The sequence below is a fragment of the Lytechinus pictus genome, chromosome 19 (genome assembly GCF_037042905.1).
Source record: "Lytechinus pictus isolate F3 Inbred chromosome 19, Lp3.0, whole genome shotgun sequence".
Taxonomy (NCBI): Eukaryota; Metazoa; Echinodermata; class Echinoidea; order Temnopleuroida; family Toxopneustidae; genus Lytechinus; species Lytechinus pictus.
This window is the reverse complement of record NC_087263.1, coordinates 13,538,746-13,565,518: the sequence shown is the minus strand read 5'-3', so window position 1 is coordinate 13,565,518 and position 26,773 is coordinate 13,538,746. Positions and strand designations below refer to the sequence as shown.

At 37.7% G+C, this 26,773-nt stretch overlaps 1 protein-coding gene across 1 annotated transcript in view; it reads left to right on the top strand.

Annotated features, from left to right (window-relative positions):
• Positions 1 to 156: 156 nt before the first annotated feature.
• LOC129283005 (sushi, von Willebrand factor type A, EGF and pentraxin domain-containing protein 1-like) overlaps positions 157 to 26,773 on the top strand; it is a 71,024-nt gene continuing 44,407 nt past the window's right edge. Inside the window, exons 1-16 of the mRNA XM_064114077.1 lie at positions 157 to 241; positions 683 to 877; positions 1,829 to 2,011; positions 3,187 to 3,294; positions 5,948 to 6,142; positions 7,113 to 7,295; positions 8,484 to 8,591; positions 10,758 to 10,952; positions 11,913 to 12,095; positions 13,285 to 13,392; positions 15,969 to 16,151; positions 17,290 to 17,397; positions 20,446 to 20,640; positions 21,601 to 21,783; positions 22,971 to 23,078; positions 25,274 to 25,468. Coding sequence (XP_063970147.1) covers positions 157 to 241; positions 683 to 877; positions 1,829 to 2,011; positions 3,187 to 3,294; positions 5,948 to 6,142; positions 7,113 to 7,295; positions 8,484 to 8,591; positions 10,758 to 10,952; positions 11,913 to 12,095; positions 13,285 to 13,392; positions 15,969 to 16,151; positions 17,290 to 17,397; positions 20,446 to 20,640; positions 21,601 to 21,783; positions 22,971 to 23,078; positions 25,274 to 25,468 — 2,515 coding nt within the window. The remainder of the gene's footprint in view (positions 242 to 682; positions 878 to 1,828; positions 2,012 to 3,186; positions 3,295 to 5,947; positions 6,143 to 7,112; positions 7,296 to 8,483; positions 8,592 to 10,757; positions 10,953 to 11,912; positions 12,096 to 13,284; positions 13,393 to 15,968; positions 16,152 to 17,289; positions 17,398 to 20,445; positions 20,641 to 21,600; positions 21,784 to 22,970; positions 23,079 to 25,273; positions 25,469 to 26,773) is intronic.

Below are 26,773 nucleotides of genomic sequence, written 5' to 3'. Positions count from 1 at the left end.
AACTTTGTACGCGCTTGACCTTTTCGAGTACTTTTAAGTGTTTTTAAGGGGTGGGTGTCCGCCTTAATTCAATAACATTTTTCCTCAAGGGTTAATATGTACTCAATTTGTTTGAAAAACCATTTTCTTTTTCATGTCATAATACACCATGTAGGCATGTACGCGAAGTGTTTCTCATATCTCCAGCCCAGCGGCAGGAGTACAGTCCCAGGGTCAGGCGGGCATGCTGTCATGACCAGTCGTATGTATGTGAAAGCACGGATTCTCTAATCTCACAACTTGCGAAAGTCATGCATGGATTCGCATGAATGAATTTTGCATACGAAACGCAGATCTAGGGCCCGTAACACAAACAAATTTCTACATTTAATTTTATTGACTACAATGTTCAATCAATTGTGAAAATCTAGTGTCGTACGATTAATTGTTAACCTTTGTGTTACGGGACCCTAATGTTACCGTCCCTGAGGTTCGCGAAAGGTGGCTATTGTCGTCTTGGAATAGTAAATTTGCTTCAGTAGGCGTTTCATTTTAAACATCGCAAAAATAGTAAGAATAGGTGTATATGTTTGATGTTATTTGGACGAATCAGCATGTAGGAGTGAAAGTACTTAACAAACGTATTTTCAAATGTCAGTGATGAATGATGTGTTGATGCTCTCCTTTTCTTTATTTAAATAAGTTGTAGGCCCAAATGTAACGTGCAACGTATCAGGGATAGAAGTACCCTTACTTTCTTCCTGTGAAAATGGAGTTCCAGCAAACTACAGTCAAGAATGCAACTTTTCTTGTCAAACTAGTCATAAGCTATCTGGGCCATCATCTGTGGTCTGCACATACTCTGGACATTTCTCAGAACCATTTCCCGAATGCGAGAGTAAGTAAAATGAAGAGAAGTGTTACAATTGCTAACTATACTTTTTCGTTCCTGCATGTCGTGGAAACTGTTGGGACTTTCAAGGAAATGGAACAATCAAGGGGCGGATCCAGAAATGTTTAAAGGTGGGGGGGGGGGCGATGGCCCCGTAACACGCACCAAATGTGCCTCCTAAATTTCGTGAAATTAGAACCCTTATAGCGATTTTAGTAGTATGTCTATGTCTCGCAGCCTCCTTGAGCGCATTATGGTAATCCTCCCATGCAGAGCTACTCGGCCGTTGATGGCGTGCAGGAAACCCATGTGGTTTCATGAGCCTAATTACAACAGGAAGGCTAAAGATATTCATTCGACCCAACCCATTCGATTTTTTTTTCAATTTGATATTGCTGATTGACAAAAGTGTATGAATATAATTGAAAATCTAACACGGATTCTAGAAATTAACTACTGAACTTCCTTTGCCCAAATTGAGAAGATATATCAACAACTTTGGAACTATATTTTGACTGGCGTAAGACTTAGGGCTATTTTACTGTTTCAGTTGATAAATTTGATCCCATCATAGTTATCTTCATATATGGCGATTAGTTTTTAAAATGAGCTGGCTACAATACCCTTCTCTGGTCAGACACGGAATGTCAGAAATATATCCTCTTCAATGGTAGCAAACATTCGACCCTCTAATTTTACGCTTATTTTTAAAGAATTTTTAAAAGTGCCATTTACGCGCGTGACACCATGTGCAAATCCTGAACGAACTTTACGTTTTTGCGTGGGGGGACTGTTCGCAATATCAAAGAAAAGGAACACCTCAATCACTTCACATAATGCATTTAAAGAGTTCCTACTATATTCCAATATCAATAATTAGAAGAAATTTACAACAAACACTCTTTTTGACAGAATATATTTGTTTATTACTTCTTTCTTTTTTTGTTGTTAAATAAGTTGTAACATGCAACGTATCATCGATAGAAGACCCCTTACTTTCATCGTGTGAAAATGGATTTCCAGTAAACTACAGTCAAGAATGCACCTTTTCTTGTCAAACTGGTTATGAACTGATTGGGCCATCATCTGTTAACTGCACAAGCACCGGATATTTCTCTGAACCATTTCCCGAATGTCAGGGTAAGTGAAATAATATGAAGTGAGATGAACTGTATACATTAATTTAACTTGACATTCGTGCATCCCGAGGACGATTGTTGGGAGATATCACAAACAAATGAAGTGGATGCACAACTTCCAACAAGTAGTTCCTCCAGACCTTAATATAAAAATAGAAGTTACGTAATAGTCCTCAGTGGATCGGTCATTTCCATACAAGCTGTTGTTACTATTGTATAACTTTTATTATTTATCTGTAGTTGATTTGATGACATATTTGTTTTGTATTTGCCCGAATTAGTAAAATAGAATGAAGTATTACAACTGCAAATCTACCTTTTACGTTATTGCATATCGGGGAGACTATTGGGACTTTAAAAAAAAGGAACAATCGAACACTACACAAAATGCATTTAAGAGTTTCTAGGCCTACTGGATATCAATATTACTTAATAAAAGAAAAGTACAACAGTATTTTTGACGCAATATATTGAATTTTGTTGATAACTTTTTTATTTTCTTTTGTTCAATAAGTTGTAAGTGGAGCTTGACGTGGGAGAACCAATCACGTCTCTCGTACACACATACACGTCATCGAGTCAATTCAGAGACCGATGCGAGGCATATTACGGAGAGGCATTTTAGCGCTTATTAATTGGCGATTTCCTCCTTATGTATTATTTTCGTTATTTTTGAATGACCAAATGATAATTCCCACATCATTACCTTTCCACTGATATATAATAAGGCCATATTCATAATCAATATATTTCTCCTTTAATGCCCGTTGGTGTAAACTTTTCATCATTTGAGGTTTTTGTTCGTTTCACGAGGTCCGTTGTTTATGGCTACTCATACCATGCATACAGTACACTCTAAAAATATTGTGTAAAAATGCTCCATGTGGGTAATTATGGGTCCAACCAACATTGGGAATTTGTTTTGGGCATTTTTATTTATCCAGTGTGATTAATATTTTGCCCATTCTAAAGTAATTGCTGCTTAAAGTTACTGGACAATATGCTTCCTGCATTGGGTAAAATACTGTCCAAAATTGGTTGGAAGCATGATTACCCTCGTGCTGGTTAAAATTTTACCCAATATTTTGTTACAGTGTACTGCCCAATCTTAGCAATAAAATAAAAGATTAAACATCAAATAATCAACCAGAACACACCATTCTTGTTTCCTTTTAGACATATTTATAACAGCACCCCACGAAAGTGTGTGTCTCAGCAACGGACAATCGTGTAACTGCAATGCATCTCCCCCGCCCTTCTATGTTCCAAAGCTTTCATACGGTGGTAAGTTTTTAATATTTAGTATTGATTGTACTCGATAACATAGCGCCTAATATCATGTCTGTATAAAGCGCTCTACAATAAATGCAGCATAATTAACCCTGTTTGAGCATAGAGGTACATGTATACTGTTCCGCGCTGAAGCGTTTCAAGGAATAAATCGCTGCCATGTATCCATTAACATATCCTAAATTGAGTGCAGCACAATGACCATCAATATCTTTGCTGGGATTCGAACGTACGACCCTCTATTCCAATGTCTGGAGACTAATCCACTGGGCCAAAACGCTCCACACAGGAGTTTTTTTTTATTGCACGTGCACCCTCCTGCTTTGGTAGAGGAGCTCCGACACTGGCAAGCAAAACGAAATTTGTAACACTTCTTCTGCTTTTAACAGCTGATTTTCCAAACTTTAGTTCCACCTCCCCACTAGCGTACCTACGGGGGGCAGACTGCCCCCCCCCCCCCTGACGAGTCACAAACCTTGCAAGGGACATATCCCTGCATCCCCTGACGAGTCTTGAAGACCTTTTTTTTTTTTTTTTTTTTTTCAAATTTTTTTCTGGTACGAAATCCTTTATTTGTGGTTGAAGACCTTTTCTTTTTGCCCCCCCCCCCCTGTGGAAAATCCTAGGTACGCCACTGCACCTCCCCAAGATGTGCACCGGCCAGTGGCGTATCTAGCGGGGGACACGGGGCACATGCCCAAGGCGCCACTTTCAGGGGACGCAAAGAAAGAAAAAGAAATTACAAAAATTTAGAAAGAAAACAAAGGAATTAATGTATGACCATGGTAATTTAGTTTTCAACACATTTAAAAATGTGTTCTAACACATTTAGAAAATACATGTCTTTACTCAGGGATGAGTATTTCTGCCAACTTTTGATTAGTTACATACTTATTCTCCTCAGAAATTCTAACAAACTGTCCTTAAAATATTCCTTTTCAAAAGCAAATATAATAAATTTTCATCTCTAGCTACAGGTGTGCATTTTGATACGTTACTCTTTAGTAATTTTTACAAACAGTTCTGATATACAATTTTTTTCTTGTTTAATATTCAAAGCTTTCATCAGGCTCTGATTTGATATTGGAAATACAAATCCTCTTCATTTACTTTTACAAACATTTATTAAAATGTCCCTTTTGAGGTGAGGATATGAAAAAAATGAGCTCGCGCTTCGCGCTCGCATTATGCTGATGAGATACGGATCCTTTTCATGAATTCGTACATATAGTCCTTAAAACTTTTTCCTTTCAAGTATAAGTATTTCAGCTGAACCCTCGTGCTTGCATTGGTTGCTAAGTTAGGTACGCATCGTGGGATTACTTCGCCCTAAAATGTCCCGATTTCAGGTCTAAATTCTGATATTTTTCAGTTCGCGCTTCGCATTCGTTGTTTAGTTAAATATGAATCACGTTATATCATTTTAAAAAGAATTATAATTAGAATTAGAATATTCCATCTTAACGTCTTAATACTGAAAAATATTCGCACTCGCATTGATAGTATGCCTTGACTTGTCATGTCTTTACTAAGTGTAGAAATATATAAGGGGAGCGATTTTAGCACTTGCCCCGGGCGCCATTTGCCCTAGATACGCCACTGGTGCACCCCCATACCGCTTTAGTTTCACCTCCCCATGCCCATTTTAAATACGAATCATGTTATATCATTTTAAAAATAATTAACTTAGAATATTCCATCTTAACGTCTTGATATTGAAAAATATTCGCACTCGCATTAATAGTATGCCTTGACTTGTCATGTCTTTATTAAGTGTAGAAATATATAAGGGGCGCGATTTTAGCACTTGCCGCGGGCGCCATTTGCCCTAGATACGCCACTGGTGCACCTCCATACCGCTTTAGTTCCACCTCCCCATGCTCAAACCACCCTGCGCCCTTGAAAGTACTACATTTGTAACATGCATACCAATACGTAAGAAACAACACGCAGGAGAATAAAATGTGGAACTTTGTACGCGCTTGATCTTTTCGAGTCATTTTAAATGTTTTTAAGGGGTGGGTGTCCGCCTTAATTCAATAATATTTTTCCTCACTTAATATGTACTCAATTTGTTTGAAAAATCATTTTCTTATTCATGTCATAATACACCATGTAGGCATGTACCGAAGTGTTTCTCATTTCTCCAGCCCAGCGGCAGGAGTACAATTCCAGGGTCAGGCGGGCATGCTGTCATGACCAGTCGTATGTATGTGAAAGCACGGGAATCTCTAATCTCACAACTTGCGAAAGGCATGCATGGTGTCGCATGAATGAATTTTGCACACGAAACGCAGATCTAGGGTCCGTAACAGAAACAATTTTCTACAATTGATTCTATTGACTACAACATTCAATCAATTGTGAAAATCTAGTATCGTACGATTAATTGTTAACCTTTGTGTCACGGGACCCTAATGTTACCGTCCCTGAGGTTCGCGAAAGGTGGCAATTGTCGTCTTGGAATAGTAAATTTGCTTCAGTAGGCGTTTCATTTTAAACATCGCAAAAATAGTAAGAATGGGTCTATATGTTTGATGTTATTTAGACGAATCAGCATGTAGGAGTGAAAGTACTTTAAAAACGCATTTTCAAATGCCAGTGATGAATGATGTGTTGATGCTCTCCTTTTCTTTATTTAAATAAGTTGTAGGCCCAAATGTAACGTGCAACGTATCAGGGATAGAAGTACCCTTACTTTCTTCCTGTGAAAATGGAGTTCCAGCAAACTACAGTCAAGAATGCAACTTTTCTTGTCAAACTAGTCATAAGCTAACTGGGCCATCATCTGTGGTCTGCACAAGCACTGGACATTTCTCGGAACCATTTCCCGAATGCGAGAGTAAGTAAAATAAAAAGAAGTGTTTCAATTGCTTTGCTTTTTCGTTCCTGCACGTTGTGGAAACTGTTGGGACTTTCAAGGAAATGGAATAATCAAGGGGCGGATCCAGAAAATGTTTAAGGTGGGGGGGGGGGGGGAGCGAGGGCCCCGTAACACACACCAAAGGTGCCTCCTAAATTTCGTGAAATTAGACCCCTTATAGCGATTTTAGTAGTATGTCTATGTCTCACAGCCTACTTGAGCGCATTATGGTAATCCTCCCATGCAGAGCTACTCGGCCGTTGATGGCGTGCAGGAAACCCATGTGGTATCATGAGCCTAATTACAACAGGACGGCTAAAGATATTCGTTCGACCCAACCCATTCGAATTTTTTTTTCAATTTGATATTGCTGATTGACAAAAGTGTATGAATATAATTGAAAATCTAACACTGATTATAGAAATGGTAACTACTGAACTTCTTTTGCCCAAATTGAGAAGATATATCAATGACTTTGGAACTATTTTTTGACTGGCGAAAGAATTAGGGCTATTTTACTGTTTCAGTTGATAAATTTGATCCCATCATAGTTATCTTCATAAATGGCGATTGATTTTTAAAATGAGCTGGCTACGATACCCTTCCCTGGTCAGATATGGAATGTCAGATATATATCCTCTCCATTGGTAGTAAACATTCGACCCTCTAATTTTACGTTTATTTTTTAAAGAATTTTTCGAAAGTGCCATTTACGCGCGTGACACCATGTGCAAATCCTGAACGAACTTTTACGTTCTTGCGTGGGGGGGGGGGGGGGGGGGGCTGTCGGGAATATCAAAGAAAAGGAACAGCTCAATCACTTCACATAATGCACTTAAAGAGTTCCTACTATATTCCAATATCAATAATTAGAAGAAATTTACAACAAACACTCTTTTTGACAGAATATATTTGTTTATTACTTCTTTCTTTTTTGTTGTTAAATAAGTTGTAACATGCAACGTATCATCGATAGAAGACCCCTTACTTTCATCGTGTGAAAATGGATTTCCAGTAGTCTACAGTCAAGAATGCACCTTTTCTTGTCAAACTGGTTATGAACTGATTGGGCCATCATCTCTTAACTGCACAAGCAACGGATATTTCTCTGAACCATTTCCCGAATGTCAGGGTAAGTGAAATAATATAAAGTGAGATGAACTGAATAAATTAATTTAGCTTGACATTCGTGCATCCCGAGGACGGTCGTTGGGAAGATATCACAAACAAATGAAGTGGATGCACAACTTCCAACAAGTAGTTCCTCCAGACCTTAATATGAAAATAGAAGTTACGTAATAGTCCTCAGTGGATCGGTCATTTCCATACAAGCTGTTGTTACTATTGTATAACTTTTATTATTTATCTGTAGTTGATTTGATGACATATTTGTTTTGTATTTGCCCGAATAAGTAAAATAGAATGAAGTATTACAACTGCTAAACTACCTTCTACGTTCTTGCATCTCGGGGAGACTATTGGGACTTTCAAAGAAAAGGAACAATCGAACACTACACAAAATGCATTTAAGAGTTTCTAGGCCTACTGGATATCGATATCACTAAATTAAAGAAAAGTGCAACAGTCTTTTTGACGGAATATATTACATTTTGTGGATAACTTTTTTCTTTTCTTTCGTTCAATAAGTTGTAAGTGGAGCTTGACGTGGGAGAACCAATCACGTCTCCCGTACACACATACACGTCATCGAGTCAATTCAGAGACCGATGCGAGGCATATTTCGGAGAGGCATTTTAGCGCTTTTTAATTGGCGATTTCCACCTCATGTATTATTTTCGTTATTTTTGAATGACCAAATGATAATTCCCACATCATTACCTTTGCACTAATATATAATAAGGCCATATTTATAATCAATATATTTCTCCTTTAATGCCCTTTGGTGTTAACTTTTCATCATTTGAGGTTTTTGTTCGTTTCACGAGGTACGTTGTTTATGGCTGCTCATACCATGTATACAGTACACTCTAAAAATATTGTGTAAAAATGCTCCATGGGGGTAATTATGGGTCCAACCAACATTGGGAATTTGTTTTTGGGCATTTTTATCTATTCAGTGTGATTAAAATTTTGCCCATTCTAAAGTAATTGTTGCTTATTGTTTAACGTTACTGGACAATATGCTTCCTGCATTGGGTAAAATACTGTCCAAAATTGGTTGGACACATGATTACCCTCGTGCTGGTTAAAATTTTACCCAATATTTGGTTACAGTGTACTGCCCAATCTTAGCAATAAAATGAACGATTAAACATCAAATAATCGACCAGAACACACCATTCTTGTTTCCTTTTTATAGACATATTTATAACAGCACCCCACGAAAGTGTGTGTTTCAGTAACGGACAATCGTGTAACTGCAATGCATCTCCCCCGCCCTTCTATGTTCCAAAGCTTTCATACGGTGGTAAGTTTTTAATATTTAGTATTAATTGTACTCGATTATTTAGCGCCTATTATCATGTCTCTAAGCGCTCTACAATAAATGGAGCATAATTAACCCTGTTTAAGCAGAGGTATACTGTTCCACGCTCAAGCGTTTCAAGAAATAAGTCGGTGCCATGTACCCATTAACATTACCTAAATTGAGTGCAGCACAATGACCATCAATATCTTGCTGAAGGAAATAACGCCTTGGCTGGGATTCGAACGTACGACCCTCGATTCCAATGTCTTGAGACGAATCCAGTGGGCAAAAACGCTCCACACAGGAGTTTCTTGATCGCACGTGCACCTTCCTGCTTTGGTAGAGGAGCTCCGACACTGGCAAGCAAAACGAAATTTGTAACCTTTCTTCTGCTTTCAACAGCTGATTTTCCAAACTTTAGTTCCACCTCCCCAACATGTGCACCGGCCAGTGGCGTATCTAGCAGGGGACAAGGGGGGCACCTGCCCCAGGCGCCACTTTCAGGGGACGCAAAGAAAGAAAAAGAAAACACAAAAATGAAGAAAGAAAACATAGGAATAAATGTATTACCATGGTAATTTAGTTTTCAACACATTTAGAAAATACATGTCTTTACTCGGGGATGAATATTTGTGCCAACTTTTGATTAGTTACATACTTATTCTCCTTAGAAATTCTAACAAACTGTCCTTAAAATATTCCTTTTCAAAAGCAAATATCATAAATTTTCATCTCTAGCTACAGGTGTGCATTTTGATACGTTACTCTTTAGTAATTCTTACAAACATTTCTGAAATATAATTTTTTTCTTGTTTAATATTCAAAGCTTTCATCACGCTCTGATTTGATATTGGAAATACAAATCCTCTTCATTGACTTTTACAAACAATTATGAAAATTTCCCTTTTTAGGTGAGGATATGAAAAAAATTAGCTCGCGCTTCGCGCTACGCTGATGAGATACAGATCCCTTTCATGAATTCGTACATATAGTACCTAAACCTTTTTCCTTTTCAAGTTTAAGTATTTCAGCTGAACCCTCGTGCTTGCATTGATTGCTAAGTTAGATACGCATCGTGGGATTACTTCGCCCTAAAATGTTCCGATTTCAGGTCTAAATTCTAATATTGTCAGCTCGCGCTTCGCATTCGTTGTTTAGTTAAATACAAATCATGTTATATCATTTTAAAAAGAATTAACTTAGAATATTCCATCTTAACGTCTTGATATTGAAAAATATTCGCACTCGCATTAATAGTATGCCTTGACTTGTCATGTCTTTATTAGGTGTAGAAATATACATGTATAAGGGGCGCGATTTTAGCACTTGCCGCGGGCGCCATTTGCCCTAGATACGCAACTGGTGCACCCCCATACCGCTTTAGTTCCACCTCCCCATGCTCAAACCACCCTGCGCCCTTGAAAGTACTACATTTGTAACATGCATACCAATACGTAAGAAACAACACGCATGAGAATAAAATGTGGAACTTTGTACGTGCTTGACCTTTTCGAGTACTTTTAAGTGTTTTTAAGGGGTGGGTGTCCGCCTTAATTCAATAATATTTTTCCTCACTTAATATGTACTCAATTTGTTTGAAATACATTTTCTTATTCATGTCATAGTACACCATGTAGGCATGTACGCGAAGTGTTTCTCATTTCTCCAGCCCAGCGGCAGGAGTACAATTCCAGGGTCAGGCGGGCATGCTGTCATGACCAGTCGTATGTATGTGAAAGCACGGGATTCTCTAATCTCACAACTTGCGAAAGGCATGCATGGTGTCGAATGAATGAATTTTGCACACGAAACGCAGATCTAGGGCCCGTAACAGAAACAATTTTCTACAATTGATTCTATTGATTACAACGTTCAATCAATTGTGAAAATCTAGTGTCGTACGATTAATTGTTAACCTTTGTGTCACGGGACCCAAATGTTACCGTCCCTGAGGTTCGCGAAAGGTGGCAATTGTCGTCTTGGAATAGTAAATTTGCTTCAGTAGGCGTTTCATTTTAAACATCGCAAAAATAGTAAGAATAGGTCTATATGTTTGATGTTATTTAGACGAATCAGCATGTAGGAGTGAAAGTACTTAACAAACGCATTTTCAAATGTCAGTGATGAATGATGTGTTGATGCTCTCCTTTTCTTTATTTAAATAAGTTGTAGGCCAAAATGTAACGTGCAACGTATCAGGGATAGAAGTACCCTTACTTTCTTCCTGTGAAAATGGAGTTCCAGCAAACTACAGTCAAGAATGCAACTTTTCTTGTCAAACTAGTCATAAGCTAACTGGGCCATCATCTGTGGTCTGCACAAGCACTGGACATTTCTCGGAACCATTTCCCGAATGCGAGAGTAAGTAAAATAAAAAGAAGTGTTTCAATTGCTATGCTTTTTCGTTCCTGCACGTTGTGGAAACTGTTGGGACTTTCAAGGAAATGGAATAATCAAGGGGCGGATCCAGAAAATGTTTAAGGTGGGGGGGAGCAAGGGCCCCGTAACACGCACCAAAGGTGCCTCCTAAATTTCGTGAAATTAGACCCCTTATAGCGATTTTAGTAGTATGTCCATGTCTCACAGCCTACTTGAGCGCATTATGGTAATCCTCCCATGCCGAGCTACTCGGCCGTTGATGGCGTGCAGGAAACCCATGTGGTATCATGAGCCTAATTACAACAGGACGGCTAAAGATATTCGTTCGACCCAACCCATTCGAATTTTTTTTTCAATTTGATATTGCTGATTGACAAAAGTGTATGAATATAATTGAAAATCTAACACTGATTATAGAAATGGTAACTACTGAACTTCTTTTGCCCAAATTGAGAAGATATATCAATGACTTTGGAACTATTTTTTGACTGGCGAAAGAATTAGGGCTATTTTACTGTTTCAGTTGATAAATTTGATCCCATCATAGTTATCTTCATAAATGGCGATTGATTTTTAAAATGAGCTGGCTACGATACCCTTCCCTGGTCAGATATGGAATGTCAGATATATATCCTCTCCATTGGTAGTAAACATTCGACCCTCTAATTTTACGTTTATTTTTTAAAGAATTTTTCAAAGTGCCATTTACGCGCGTGACACCATGTGCAAATCCTGAACGAACTTTTACGTTCTTGCGTGGGGGGGGGGGGGGGGGGCTGTCGGGAATATCAAAGAAAAGGAACAGCTCAATCACTTCACATAATGCACTTAAAGAGTTCCTACTATATTCCAATATCAATAATTAGAAGAAATTTACAACAAACACTCTTTTTGACAGAATATATTTGTTTATTACTTCTTTCTTTTTTGTTGTTAAATAAGTTGTAACATGCAACGTATCATCGATAGAAGACCCCTTACTTTCATCGTGTGAAAATGGATTTCCAGTAGTCTACAGTCAAGAATGCACCTTTTCTTGTCAAACTGGTTATGAACTGATTGGGCCATCATCTCTTAACTGCACAAGCAACGGATATTTCTCTGAACCATTTCCCGAATGTCAGCGTAAGTGAAATAATATAAAGTGAGATGAACTGAATAAATTAATTTAGCTTGACATTCGTGCATCCCGAGGACGGTCGTTGGGAAGATATCACAAACAAATGAAGTGGATGCACAACTTCCAACAAGTAGTTCCTCCAGACCTTAATATGAAAATAGAAGTTACGTAATAGTCCTCAGTGGATCGGTCATTTCCATACAAGCTGTTGTTACTATTGTATAACTTTTATTATTTATCTGTAGTTGATTTGATGACATATTTGTTTTGTATTTGCCCGAATAAGTAAAATAGAATGAAGTATTACAACTGCTAAACTACCTTCTACGTTCTTGCATCTCGGGGAGACTATTGGGACTTTCAAAGAAAAGGAACAATCGAACACTACACAAAATGCATTTAAGAGTTTCTAGGCCTACTGGATATCAATATCACTAAATAAAAGAAAAGTACAACAGTCTTTTTGACGGAATATATTACATTTTGTGGATAACTTTTTTCTTTTCTTTTGTTCAATAAGTTGTAAGTGGAGCTTGACGTGGGAGAACCAATCACGTCTCTCGTACACACATACACGTCATCGAGTCTATTCAGAGACCGATGCGAGGCATATTTCGGAGAGGCATTTTAGCGCTTTTTAATTGGCGATTTCCACCTCATGTATTATTTTCGTTATTTTTGAATGACCAAATGATAAATCCCACATCATTACCTTTGCACTAATATATAATAAGGCCATATTCATAATCAATATATTTCTCCTTTAATGCTCTTTAATTTGGTGTTAACTTTTCATCATTTGAGGTTTTTGTTAGTTTCACGAGGTACGTTGTTTATGGCTGCTCATACCATGTATACAGTACACTCTAAAAATATTGTGTAAAAATGCTCCATGGGGGTAATTGTGGGTCCAACCAACATTGGGAATTTGTTTTGGGCATTTTTATTTATTCAGTGTGATTAAAATTTTGCCCATTGTAACGTAAGTGTTGCTTATTGTTTAACGTTACTGGACAATATGCTTCCTGCATTGGGTAAAATACTGTCCAAAATTGGTTGGACACATGATTACCCTCGTGCTGGTTAAGATTTTACCCACTATTTTTTTACAGTGTACTGCCCAATCTTAGCAATAAAATGAAAGATTAAACATCAAATAATCAACCAGAACACACCATTCTTGTTTCCTTTTAGACATATTTATAACAGCACCCCACGAAAGTGTGTGTTTCAGTAACGGACAATCGTGTAACTGCAATGCATCTCCGCCGCCCTTCTATGTTCCAAAGCTTTCATACGGTGGTAAGTTTTTAATATTTAGTATTAATTGTATTCGATTACATAGCGCCTATTATCACGTCTCTAAGCGCTCTACAATAAATTGAGCATAATTAACCCTGTTTAAGCAGAGGTATACTGTTCCGCGCTCAAGCGTTTTAAGAAATAAGTCGGTCCCATGTACCCATTAACATTACCTAAATTGAGTGCAGCACAATGACCATCAATATCTTGCTGAAGGAAATAACGCCTTGGCTGGGATTCGAACGTACGACCCTCTATTCCAATGTCTGGAGACTAATCCACTGGACCAAAACGCTCCACACCGGAGTTTCTTGATAACACGTGCACCCTCCTGCTTTGGTAGAGGAGCTCCGACACTGGCAAGCAAAACGAAATTTGTAACCCTTCTTCTGCTTTCAACAGCTGATTTTCCAAACTTTAGTTCCACCTCCCCAAGATGTGCACCGGCCAGTGGCGTATTTAGCGGGGGACAAGGGGGGCACCTGCCCCAGGCGCCACTTTCAGGGGACGCAAAGAAAGAAAAAGAAAATAATAAAATGAAGAAAGAAAATAAATTAACAAATGTATTACCATGGTAATTTAGTTTTCAACATATTCAAAAATGTGTTCTAACACATTTAGAAAATACATGTCTTTACTCAGGGATGAGTATTTCTGCCAACTTTTGATTAGTTACATACTTATTCTCTTCAAAAATTCTAACAAACTGTCCTTAAAATATTCCTTTTCAAAAGCAAATATCATAAATTTTCATCTCTAGCAACAGGTGTGCATTTTGATACGTTACTCTTTAGTAATTCTTACAAACAGTTCTGAAATATAATTTTTTTCTTGTTTAATATTCAAAGCTTTCATCACGCTCTGATTTGATATTGGAAATACAAATCCTCTTCATTGACTTTTACAAACAATTATAAAAATTTCCTTTTTTAGGTGAGGATATGAAAAAAATTAGCTCGCACTTCGCGCTACGCTGATGAGATACGGATCCCTTTCATGAATTCGTACATATAGTACTTAAACCTTTTTCCTTTCAAGTTTAAGTTTTTCAGCTGAACCCTCGTGCTTGCATTGATTGCTAAGTTAGATACGCATCGTGGGATTACTTCGCCCTAAAATTTTCCGATTTCAGGTCTAAATTCTAATATTTTTCAGCTCGCGCTTCGCATTCGTTGTTTAGTTAAATACGAATCATGTTATATAATTTTAAAAAGAATTTACTTAGCATATTCCACCTTAACGTCTTGATATTGAAAAATATTCGTACTCGCATTAATAGTATGCCTTGACTTGTCATGTCTTTATTTGGTGTAGAAATATATAAGGGGCGCGATTTTAGCACTTGCCACGGGCGCCATTTGCCCTAGCTTCGCCACTGGTGCACCCCCATACCGCTTTAGTTCCACCTCCCCATGCTCAAACCACCCTGCGCCCTTCAAAGTACTACATTTGTAACATGCATACCAATACGTAAGAAACAACACGCAGGAGAATAAAATGTGGAACTTTGACATAGACATTTTTTGAGTAAAATTGTATTTTTGCATCATTATTTTGAAGAGTTGATTTCGGATATTGCCGCGATCTGAATCAAGATTTCCCCTATAGACACGTGTGATATAACGGTTGTGTGTAGCAATACACATACTTCTATGGGCAGAGCAAAGGCGAATGTGCGAAGGCATTCAGCTCGGAATTGACCAATGACAGAGCGGTGCGATGTTCCTCACCCAACACTACTCGCCCATTCGCTATTGTTACATGAATATTCATGAGCTATCGATCGGGTCTTTTGCAGGCCCGTATGGTAGTATTCTTATGTCAAGGCTTTTTCTGCCTGCAAATGTGCACGGTTTGGGAGTTTTTTTTGGGGGGGGGTGGGGGAGGGGGCGGGGGAAAGGTCTTATACTTTGTTTTTAGCATTCTCACAAAAATGTTCTCGTTATAAATATATGAGTAAAGAAGGCTGTCATTTCCAACTCTCGTCAATTTGATATTGCTGATTGACAAAAGTGTATGAATAAAATTGAAAATCTAACACTGATTCTATTAATTAACTACTAAGCTTCCTTTGCCCAAATTGAGAAAATATATCAATGACTTTGGAACTATTTTTTTGACTGGCGGAAGAATTAGGGCTATTTTACTGTTTCAGTTTATAAATTTGATCTCATCATAGTTATCTTCATACATGGCGATTTATTTTTAAAATGAGCTGGCTACAATACCCTTCTCTGGTCAGACATGGAATGTCAGATATATATCCTCTTCAATGGTAGCAAACATTCGACCCTTTAATTTTACGTTTATTTTTAAAGAATTTTTCAAAAGTGCCATTTACGCGCGTGACACCATGTGCAGATCCTGAACGAACTTTTACGTTTTTGCGTGGGGGGGGGGGGGGGGGGGACTGTTGGCAATATCAAAGAAAAGGAACAGCTCAATCACTTCACATAATGCACTTAAAAGGTTCCTACTATATTCCAATATCAATAATTAGAAGAAATTTACAACAAACACTCTTTTTGACAGAATATATTTGTTTATTACTTCTTTCATTTTTGTTGCTAAAAAAGTTGTAACATGCAACGTATCATCGATAGAAGACCCCTTACTGTCATCGTGTGAAAATGGATTGCCAGTAAACTACAGTCAAGAATGCACCTTTTCTTGTCAAACTGGTTATAAACTGATAGGGCCATCATCTGTTAACTGCACAAGCACCGGATATTTCTCTGAACCATTTCCCAAATGTCAGGGTAAGTGAAATAATATGAAGTGAGATGAACTGTATAAATTAATTTAACTTGACATTCGTGCATCCCGAGGACGATTGTTGGGAAGATATCACAAACAAATCAAACAAATGAAGTGAATGCACAACTTCCTCAGTGGATCGGTCATTTCCATACAAGCTGCTGTTAATATTGTATAACTTTTATTTTTTATCAGTAGTTGATTTGATGACATATTTGTTATGTATTTGCCCGAATTAGTAAAATGGAATGAAGTATTACAACTGCAAATCTACCTTCTATGTTTTTGCATCTCGGGTAGACTTTTGGGACTTTCAAAGAAAAGGAACAATCGAACACTACACAAAATGCATTTAAGAGTTTCTAGGCCTACTGGATATCAATATTACTTAATAAAAAAAAAGTACAACAGTCTCCTTGACGCAATATATTAAATTTTGTTGATAACTTGTTTTTTTTCTTTTGTTCAATAAGTTGTAAGTGGAGCTTGACGTGGGAGAACCAATCACGTCTCTCGTACACACATACACGTCATCGAGTCAATTCAGAGACCGATGCCAGGCATATTTCGTAGAGGCATTTTAGCGCTTTTTAATTGGCGATTTCCACCTCATGTATTATTTTCGTTATTAATTTTTTGAATGACCAAATGATAATTCCCACATCATTACCTTTCCACTGATATATAATAAGGCCATATTCATAATCAATATATTTCTCCTTAAATGCCCTTTGGTGTAAACTTTTCATCATTTGAGGTTTTTGTTCGTTTCACGAGGTCCGTTGTTTATGGCTGCTCATACCATGCATACAGTACACTCTAAAACCATTGTGTAAAAATGCTCCATGGGGGTAATTATGGGTCCAACCAACATTGGGAATTTGTTTTAGGCATTTTTATTTATCCAGTGTGATTAATATTTTGCCCATTCTAAAGTAATTGCTGCTTAAAGTTACTGGACAATATGCTTCCTGCATTGGCTAAAATACTGTCCAAAATTGGTTGGACGCATGATTACCCTCGTGCTGGTTAAAATTTTACCCAATATTTTTTTACAGTGTACTGCCCAATCTTAGCAATTAAATAAAAGATTAAACATCAAATAATCAACCAGAACACACCATTCTTGTTTCCTTTTAGACATATTTATAACAGCACCCCACGAAAGTGTGTGTCTCAGTAACGGACAATCGTGTAACTGCAATGCATCTCCCCCGCCCTTCTATGTTCCAAAGCTTTCATACGGTGGTAAGTTTTTAATATTTAGTATTAATTGTACTCGATTACATAGCGCCTAATATGTCTGTAAGCACTCTACAATAAATGGAGCATAATTAACCCTGTTTAAGGCTAGCAGAAGTATACTGTTCCGCGCTCAAGCGTTTCAAGGAATAAACCGCTGCCATGTACCCATTAACATTACCTAAATTGAGTGCAGCACAATGACCATCAATATCTTGCTGAAGGAAATAACGCCTTGGCTGGGATTCGAACGTACGACCCTCTATTCCAATGTCTTGAGACTAATCCACTGGACCAAAACGCTCCACACAGGAGTTTCTTGATTGCACGTGCACCCTCCTGCTTTGGTAGAGGAGCTCCGACACTGGCAAGCAAAACGAAATTTGTAACCCTTCTTCTGCTTTCAACAGCTGATTTTTCAAACTTTAGTTCCACCTCCCCACTAGCGTACCTACGGGAGGGGGGCAGACTGCCCCCTTGACGAGTCTTGAAGACCAATTTTTGTTTTTTTGCTTTTTTGTTTTTTTGCTTGTCAAATTTTTTTCTGGTACGAAATCCTTCATTTGTGGTTACCCTTTTTTTTTTTTTTTTTGCTTGTCAATTTTTTTTTTCTGGTACGAAATCCTTCATTTGTGGTTGAAGACCTTTTTTTGCCCCCCCCCCCCTGTGGAAAATCTTAGGTACGCCACTGCACCTCCCCAAGATGTGCACCGGCCATTGGCGTATCTAGCGGGGGACAAGGGGGGCACATGCCCAAGGCGCCACTTTCAGGAGACGCAAAGAAAGAAAAATAAAACACAAAAATTAAGAAAGAAAACAAAGGAATAAATGTATGACCATGGTAATTTAGTTTTCAACACATTTAAAAATGTGTTCTAACACATTTAGAAAATACATGTCTTTACTCAGGGATGAATATTTGTGCCAACTTTTGATTAGTTACATACTTATTCTCCTCAGAAACTCTAACAAACTGTCCTTAAAATATTCCTTTTCAAAAGCAAATATCATAAATTTGCATCTCTAGCAACAGGTGTGCATTTTGATACGTTACTCTTTAGTAATTCTTACAAACAGTTCTGAAATATAATTTTTTTCTTGTTTAATATTCAAAGCTTTCATCACGCCCTGATTTGATATTGGAAATACAAATCCTCTTCATTGACTTTTACAAACAATTATGAAAATTTCCCTTTTTAGGTGAGGATATGAAAAAAATTAGCTCGCGCTTCGCGGTACGCTGATGAGATACGGATCCCTTTCATGAATTCTCACATATAGTACTTAAACCTTTTTCCTTTCAAGTTTAAGTTTTTCAGCTGAACCCTCGTGCTTGCATTGATTGCTAAGTTAGATACGCATCGTGGGATTACTTCGCCCTAAAATGTTCCGATTTCAGGTCTAAATTCCAATATTTTTCAGCTCGCGCTTCGCATTCGTTGTTTAGTTTTTAGGGGAATCCAGCCTTGGCCATCAAATGTTGTGTTGGGAAGGAGAAACATAAATTAAACAGAATGGTGAAGGTTTGAAAAAAATCGGACAAGCAATAAGAAAGTTATAGCTGCTTTAAAATTGAGATCACTAATAGTATGTAGATTTCAAATTGGCAACTTGGTAAGTAAATTATGACAAGGGGCAAGGACAACTTCCCCATAGGCCATGTACTTTATTATCAGGGATTTGTAGTTTTCTCCTAAGTACCCATTCCCCTGGGGCAGTAGTCTAAATATAACCCAGATAGTATATTGTTTAATGTCATCATGAAATAAAAATATAATTTGAAATAAAACTTTTGGGAAAAATGACATTTTAGCCATAATATGTATTGGAGTACATGAGAGAGTAGTCCTTGCCTTACATCACTATGACATCCCATATGCGGCCAATTTGAAGTCTCCATGAGTATAGGGATTACCAATATTTACAACTTTTGAAAATTCATAACTTTCTTGTTGTTTGTCCAATATTGTTCAAACTTTCACCTGTCAACTTGTCTGATTTTTTTCTTTTTCTTATAAAAACAACTTTTTATTTGGGTTGGATTCCCCTTTAAATACGAATCATGTTATATCATTTTAAAAAGAATTAACTTAGAATATTCCATCTTAACGTCTTGATATTGAAAAATATTCGCACTCGCATTAATAGTATGCCTTGACTTGTCATGATCTTTATTAAGTGTATAAATATATAAGGGGCGCGATTTTAGCACTTGCCCCGGGCGCCATTTGCCCTAGATACGCCACTGGTGCACCCCCATACCGCTTTAGTTGCACCTCCCCATGCTCAGAACACCATGTGCCCTTGAAAGTACTACAGTGTATCATGCATACCAATACGTAACAAACAACACGCCGGAGAATAAAATGTGGAACTTTGTACGCGCTTGACCTTTTCGAGTACTTTTAAGTGTTTTTAAGGGGTGAGTGTCCGCCTTAATTCAATAACATTTTTTCTCACTTAATATGTACTCAATTTGTTTGAAAAATCATTTTCTTATTCATGTCATAATACACCATGTAGGCATGTACGCAAAGTGTTTCTCATATCTCCAGCCCAGCAGAAGGAGTACAGTCCCAGGGTCAGGCGGGCATGCTGTCATGACCAGTCGTATGTATGTGAAAGCACGGGATTCTCTAATCTCACAACTTGCGAAAGGCATGCATGGTGTCGCATGAATGAATTTTGCACACGAAACGCAGATCTAGGGCCCGTAACACACAAAAAAATTCTAAAATTGATTCTATTGACTACAATGTTCAATCATTTGTGAAAATCAAGTGTAGTACGATTGACTGTTAACCTTTGTGTTACGGGACCCTAATGTTACCGTCCCTGTGGTTCGCGAAAGGTGGCTATTGTCGTCTTGGAATAGTAAATTTGCTTCAGTAGGCGTTTCATTTTAAACATCGCAAAAATAGTAAGAATATGTCTATATGTTTGATGTTATTTAGACGAATCAGCATGTAGGAGTGAAAGTACTTTAACAAACGCATTTTCAAATGTCAGTGATGAATGATGTGTTGATGCTCTCCTTTTCTTTATTTAAATAAGTTGTAGGCCCAAATGTAACGTGCAACGTATCAGGGATAGAAGTACCCTTACTTTCTTCCTGTGAAAATGGAGTTCCAGCAAACTACAGTCAAGAATGCAACTTTTCTTGTCAAACTAGTCATAAGCTAACTGGGCCATCATCTGTGGTCTGCACAAGCACTGGACATTTCTCGATACCATTTCCCGAATGCGAGAGTAAGTAAAATAAAAAGAAGTGTTTCAATTGCTATACTTTTTCGTGCCTGCACGTTGTGGAAACTGTTGGGACTTTCAAGGAAATGGAATAATCAAGGAGCGGATCCAGAAATTTTTAAAGGTGGGGGGGGGGGAGCGAGGGCCCCGTAACACGCAGCAAAGGTGCCTCCTAAATTTCGTGAAATTAGACCCCTTATAGCGATTTTAGTAGTATGTCTATGTCTCACAGCCTACTTGAGCGCATTATGGTAATCCTCCCATGCCGAGCTACTCGGCCGTTGATGGCGTGCAGGAAACCCATGTGGTATCATGAGCCTAATTACAACAGGACGGCTAAAGATATTCGTTCGACCCAACCCATTCGAATTTTTTTTTTCAATTTGATATTGCTGATTGACAAAAGTGTATCAATATAATTGAAAATCTAACACTGATTATAGAAATGGTAACTACTGAACTTCTTTTGCCCAAATTGAGAAGATATATCAATGACTTTGGAACTATTTTTTGACTGGCGAAAGAATTAGGGCTATTTTACTGTTTCAGTTGATAAATTTGATCCCATCATAGTTATCTTCATAAATGGCGATTGATTTTTAAAATGAGCTGGCTACGACACCCTTCCCTGGTCAGATATGGAATGTCAGATATTTATCCTCTCCATTGGTAGTAAACATTCGACCCTCTAATTTTACGTTTATTTTTCAAGAATTTTTCGAAAGTGCCATTTACGCGCGTGACACCATGTGCAAATCCTGAAAGAACTTTTACGTTCTTGCGTGGGGGGGGGGGGGCTGTCGGGAATATCAAAGAAAAGGAACAGCTCAATCACTTCACATAATGCACTTAAAGAGTTCCTACTATATTCCAATATCAATAATTAGAAGAAATTTACAACAAACACTCTTTTTGACAGAATATATTTGTTTATTACTTCTTTCTTTGTTGTTGTTAAATAAGTTGTAACATGCAACGTATCATCGATAGAAGACCCCTTACTTTCATCGTGTGAAAATGGATTTCCAGTAATCTACAGTCAAGAATGCACCTTTTCTTGTCAAACTGGTTATGAACTGATTGGGCCATCATCTCTTAACTGCACAAGCAACGGATATTTCTCTGAACCATTTCCCGAATGTCAGTGTAAGTGAAATAATATAAAGTGAGATGAACTGTATAAATTAATTTAACTTGACATTCGTGCATCCCGAGGACAGTCGTTGGGAAGATATCACAAACAAATGAAGTGGATGCACAACTTCCAACAAGTAGTTCCTCCAGACCTTAATATAAAAATAGAAGTTACGTAATAGTCCTCAGTGGATCGGTCATTTCCATACAAGCTGTTGTTACTATTGTATAACTTTTATTATTTATCTGTAGTTGATTTGATGACATATTTGTTTTGTATTTGCCCGAATAAGTAAAATAGAATGAAGTATTACAACTGCTAAACTACCTTCTACGTTCTTGCATCTCGGGGAGACTATTGGGACTTTCAAAGAAAAGGAACAATCGAACACTACACAAAATGCATTTAAGAGTTTCTAGGCCTACTGGATATCAATATCACTAAATTAAAGAAAAGTACAACAGTCTTTTTGACGGAATATATTACATTTTGTGGATAACTTTTTTCTTTTCTTTCGTTCAATAAGTTGTAAGTGGAGCTTGACGTGGGAGAACCAATCACGTCTCCCGTACACACATACACGTCATCGAGTCAATTCAGAGACCGATGCGAGGCATATTTCGAAGAGGCATTTTAGCGCTTTTTAATTGGCGATTTCCACCTCATGTATTATTTTCGTTATTTTTGAATGACCAAATGATAATTCCCACATCATTACCTTTGCACTAATATATAATAAGGCCATATTCATAATCAATATATTTCTCCTTTAATGCCCTTTGGTGTTAACTTTTCATCATTTGAGGTTTTTGTTCGTTTCACGAGGTACGTTGTTTATGGCTGCTCATACCATGTATACAGTACACTCTAAAAATATTGTGTAAAAATGCTCCATGGGGGTAATTATGGGTCCAACCAACATTGGGAATTTGTTTTGGGCATTTTTATCTATTCAGTGTGATTAAAATTTTGCCCATTCTAAAGTAATTGTTGCTTATTGTTTAACGTTACTGGACAATATGCTTCCTGCATTGGGTAAAATACTGTCCAAAATTGGTTGGACACATGATTACCCTCGTGCTGGTTAAAATTTTACCCAATATTTGGTTACAGTGTACTGCCCAATCTTAGCAATAAAATGAACGATTAAACATCAAATAATCAACCAGAACACACCATTCTTGTTTCCTTTTTATAGACATATTTATAACAGCACCCCACGAAAGTGTGTGTTTCAGTAACGGACAATCGTGTAACTGCAATGCATCTCCCCCGCCCTTCTATGTTCCAAAGCTTTCATACGGTGGTAAGTTTTTAATATTTAGTATTAATTGTACTCGATTACATAGCGCCTATTTTCATGTCTCTAAGCGCTCTACAATAAATGGAGCATAATTAACCCTGTTTAAGCAGAGGTATACTGTTCCACGCTCAAGCGTTTCAAGAAATAAGTCGGTGCCATGTACCCATTAACATTACCTAAATTGAGTGCAGCACAATGACCATCATTATCTTGCTGAAGGAAATAACGCCTTGGCTGGGATTCGAACGTACAACCCTCTATTCCAGTGTTTAGAGACTAATCCACTGGGCCAAAAACGCTCCACACAGGAGTTTCTTGATCGCACGTGCACCCTCTTGCTTTGGTAGAGGAGCTCCGACACTGGCAAGCAAAACTAAATTTGTAACCCTTCTTCTGCTTTCAACAGCTGATTTTCCAAACTTGACTTCCACCTCCCCAACATGTGCACCGGCCAGTGGCGTATCTAGCAGGGGACAAGGGGGCACCTGCCCCAGGCGCCACTTTCAGGGGACGCAAAGAAAGAAAAAGAAAACACAAAAATGAAGAAAGAAAACATAGGAATAAATGTATTACCATGGTAATTTAGTTTTCAACACATTTAGAAAATACATGTCTTTACGCAGGGATGAATATTTGTGCCAACTTTTGATTAGTTACATACTTATTCTCCTCCGAAATTCCAACAAACTGTCCTTAAAATATTCCTTTTCAAAAGCAAATATCATAAATTTTCATCTCTAGCTACAGGTGTGCATTTTGATACGTTACTCTTTAGTAATTCTTACAAACAGTTCTGAAATAAAAATGTTTTCTTGTTTAATATTCAAAGCTTTCATCACGCTCTGATTTGATATTGGAAATACAAATCCTCTTCATTGACTTTTACAAACAATTATTAAAATTTCCCTTTTTAGGTGAGGATATGAAAAAAATGGGCTCGCGCTTCGCGCTTGCATTACGCTGATGAGATACGGATCCCTTTCATGAATTCGTACATATAGTACTTAAACCATTTTCCTTCCCAGTATAAGTATTTCAGCTTAACCCTTGTGCTTGCATTGATTTCTAAAATAGATACGCATCGTGGGATTACTTCGCCCTAAAATGTTTCGATTTCAGGTCTAAATTCTTATATTTTTCAGCTCGCGCTTCGCATTCGTTTTTTATTTAAATAAGGATCATGTTATATCATTTTAAAAAGAATTAACTTAGAATATTCCATCTTAACGTCTTGATATTGAAAAATATTCGCACTTGCATTGATAGTATGCCTTCACTTGTCATGTCTTTATTAAGTGTAGAAATATATAAGGGGCGCGATTTTAGCACTTGCCGCGGAACCCATTTTAGCATTTGCCACGGGCGCCATTTGCCCTAGATACACCACTGGTGCACCCCCATACCGCTTTAGTTCCACCCCCCCCCCCATGCTCAAACCACCCTGCGCCCTTGAAAGTACTACATTTGTAACATGCATACCAATACGTAAGAAACAACACGCAGGAGAATAAAATGTGGAACTTTGTACGCTCTTGACCTTTTCGAGTACTTTTAAGTGTTTTTAAGGGGTGGGTGTCCGCCTTAATTCAATAAAATTTTTCCTCACTTAATATGTACTCAATTTGTTTGAAAAAGCATTTTCTTATTCATGTTATAATACACCTTGTAGGCATGTACGCGAAGTGTTTCTCATTTCTCCAGCCCAGCGGCATGAGTACAATTCCAGGGTCAGGCGGGCATGCTGTCATGACCAGTCGTATGTATGTGAAAGCACGGGATTCTCTAATCTCACAACTTGCGAAAGGCATGCATGGTGTCGCATGAATGAATTTTGCACACGAAACGCAGATCTAGGGCCCGTAACAGAAACAATTTTCTACAATTGATTCTATTGACTACAATGTTCAATCAATTGTGAAAATCTAGTGTCGTACGATTAATTGTTAACCTTTGTGTCACGGGACCCTAATGTTACCGTCCCTGAGATTCGCGAAAGGTGGCAATTGTCGTCTTGGAATAGTAAATTTGCTTCAGTAGGCGTTTCATTTTAAACATCGCAAAAATAGTAAAAATAGGTCTATATGTTTGATGTTATTTAGACGAATCAGCATGTAGGAGTAAAATTACTTTAAAAACGCATTTTCAAATGTCAGTGATGAATGATGTGTTGATGCTCTCCTTTTCTTTATTTAAATAAGTTGTAGGCCCAAATGTAACGTGCAACGTATCAGGGATAGAAGTACCCTTACTTTCTTCCTGTGAAAATGGAGTTCCAGCAAACTACAGTCAAGAATGCAACTTTTCTTGTCAAACTAGTCATAAGCTAACTGGGCCATCATCTGTGGTCTGCACAAGCACTGGACATTTCTCGGAACCATTTCCCGAATGCGAGAGTAAGTAAAATAAAAAGAAGTGTTTCAATTGCTATACTTTTTCGTTCCTGCATGTCGTGGAAACTGTTGGGACTTTCAAGGAAATGGAATAATCAAGGGGCGGATCCAGACACTTTTAAAGGTGGGGGGGGGGGAGCGAGGGCCCCGTAACACGCACCAAAGGTGCCTCCTAAATTTCGTGAAATTAGACCCCTAATAGCGATTTTAGTAGTATGTCTATGTCTCACAGCCTACTTGAGGTGCCATGAGCCTAATTACATCAGGAGGGCTAAACATATGAATTTGTTACCCCCTATTTTGTTCACCTAATATGAAGGTTTTATTCAGCTTGGGTCGGCTGTATTTGGCAGTTAATGATACGCGTACCGCCTTGACCGAACTGCGCGAAGTCTGTGTGGTCTGTGTGGTAGAGATAGGCCGGGCCGTAAACACTACTTCTTGGGGGTGCATAAATTGCCCTAATTAAGTTTATTAATTGTGACAAAATAAAATCACTGTAATTTGTTTATGATATTGACTGTGGTACGACATAAGGATAACGGAACAGCTTCTGTTTATGTTAAGATATAGACAAATAAGGAAATGTTTTCTTCTGACCAAAAAGTGAGAATAATTTTCTCTGATTCTGTACTCCTTCCCTCGATGTACTCCCGAGTTCAGGTTCAGTTGTCTTAGCGACGCGTTGTTTATTACTGCGCGCATTGTGTGTGTACGTGATTATTGCATAGAAAGGTATTCGGCGTATTGTGTGGTGTATACACCGTTCATGCGCTGCACGTATACGTATATGCACCGGTACATTATTCATCCCTGGATTTGGCTTCAAGTTCAAGTTTCAAGTTTATTTATTCAAAACCAAAAAACATCACATCATAATCAAAATGGATATACATACAATGTAAATGAGTACATAAACATACATCAATTAGATTATAGCATAGACGAATTGGTTTTAGGACCCCTTTAAAAGCAAAGCTTGTGAGTAGGGCCCTGAAATACTTATGATTATTAACATACAACATGGTATATATACTAATCTACAAGATACAAAAGGAGAGACAAAAATATATATATATATAAGGTTAAGATGCTAAAAATAGAATGGAAACTGTTACAGACACACATATATACACACACACACACACCCACACACAACCACATTCACCCACATATGCACATACTAAACATAAATTCTGAGTAGGTCATCAACTTAAATGCAAATACATCAACTTAAAATACATATTGAAGGAAAATAATCATAATCTGTCAAGAAAGTAAGTTTTGGATAATCTTTTGATCATGAAA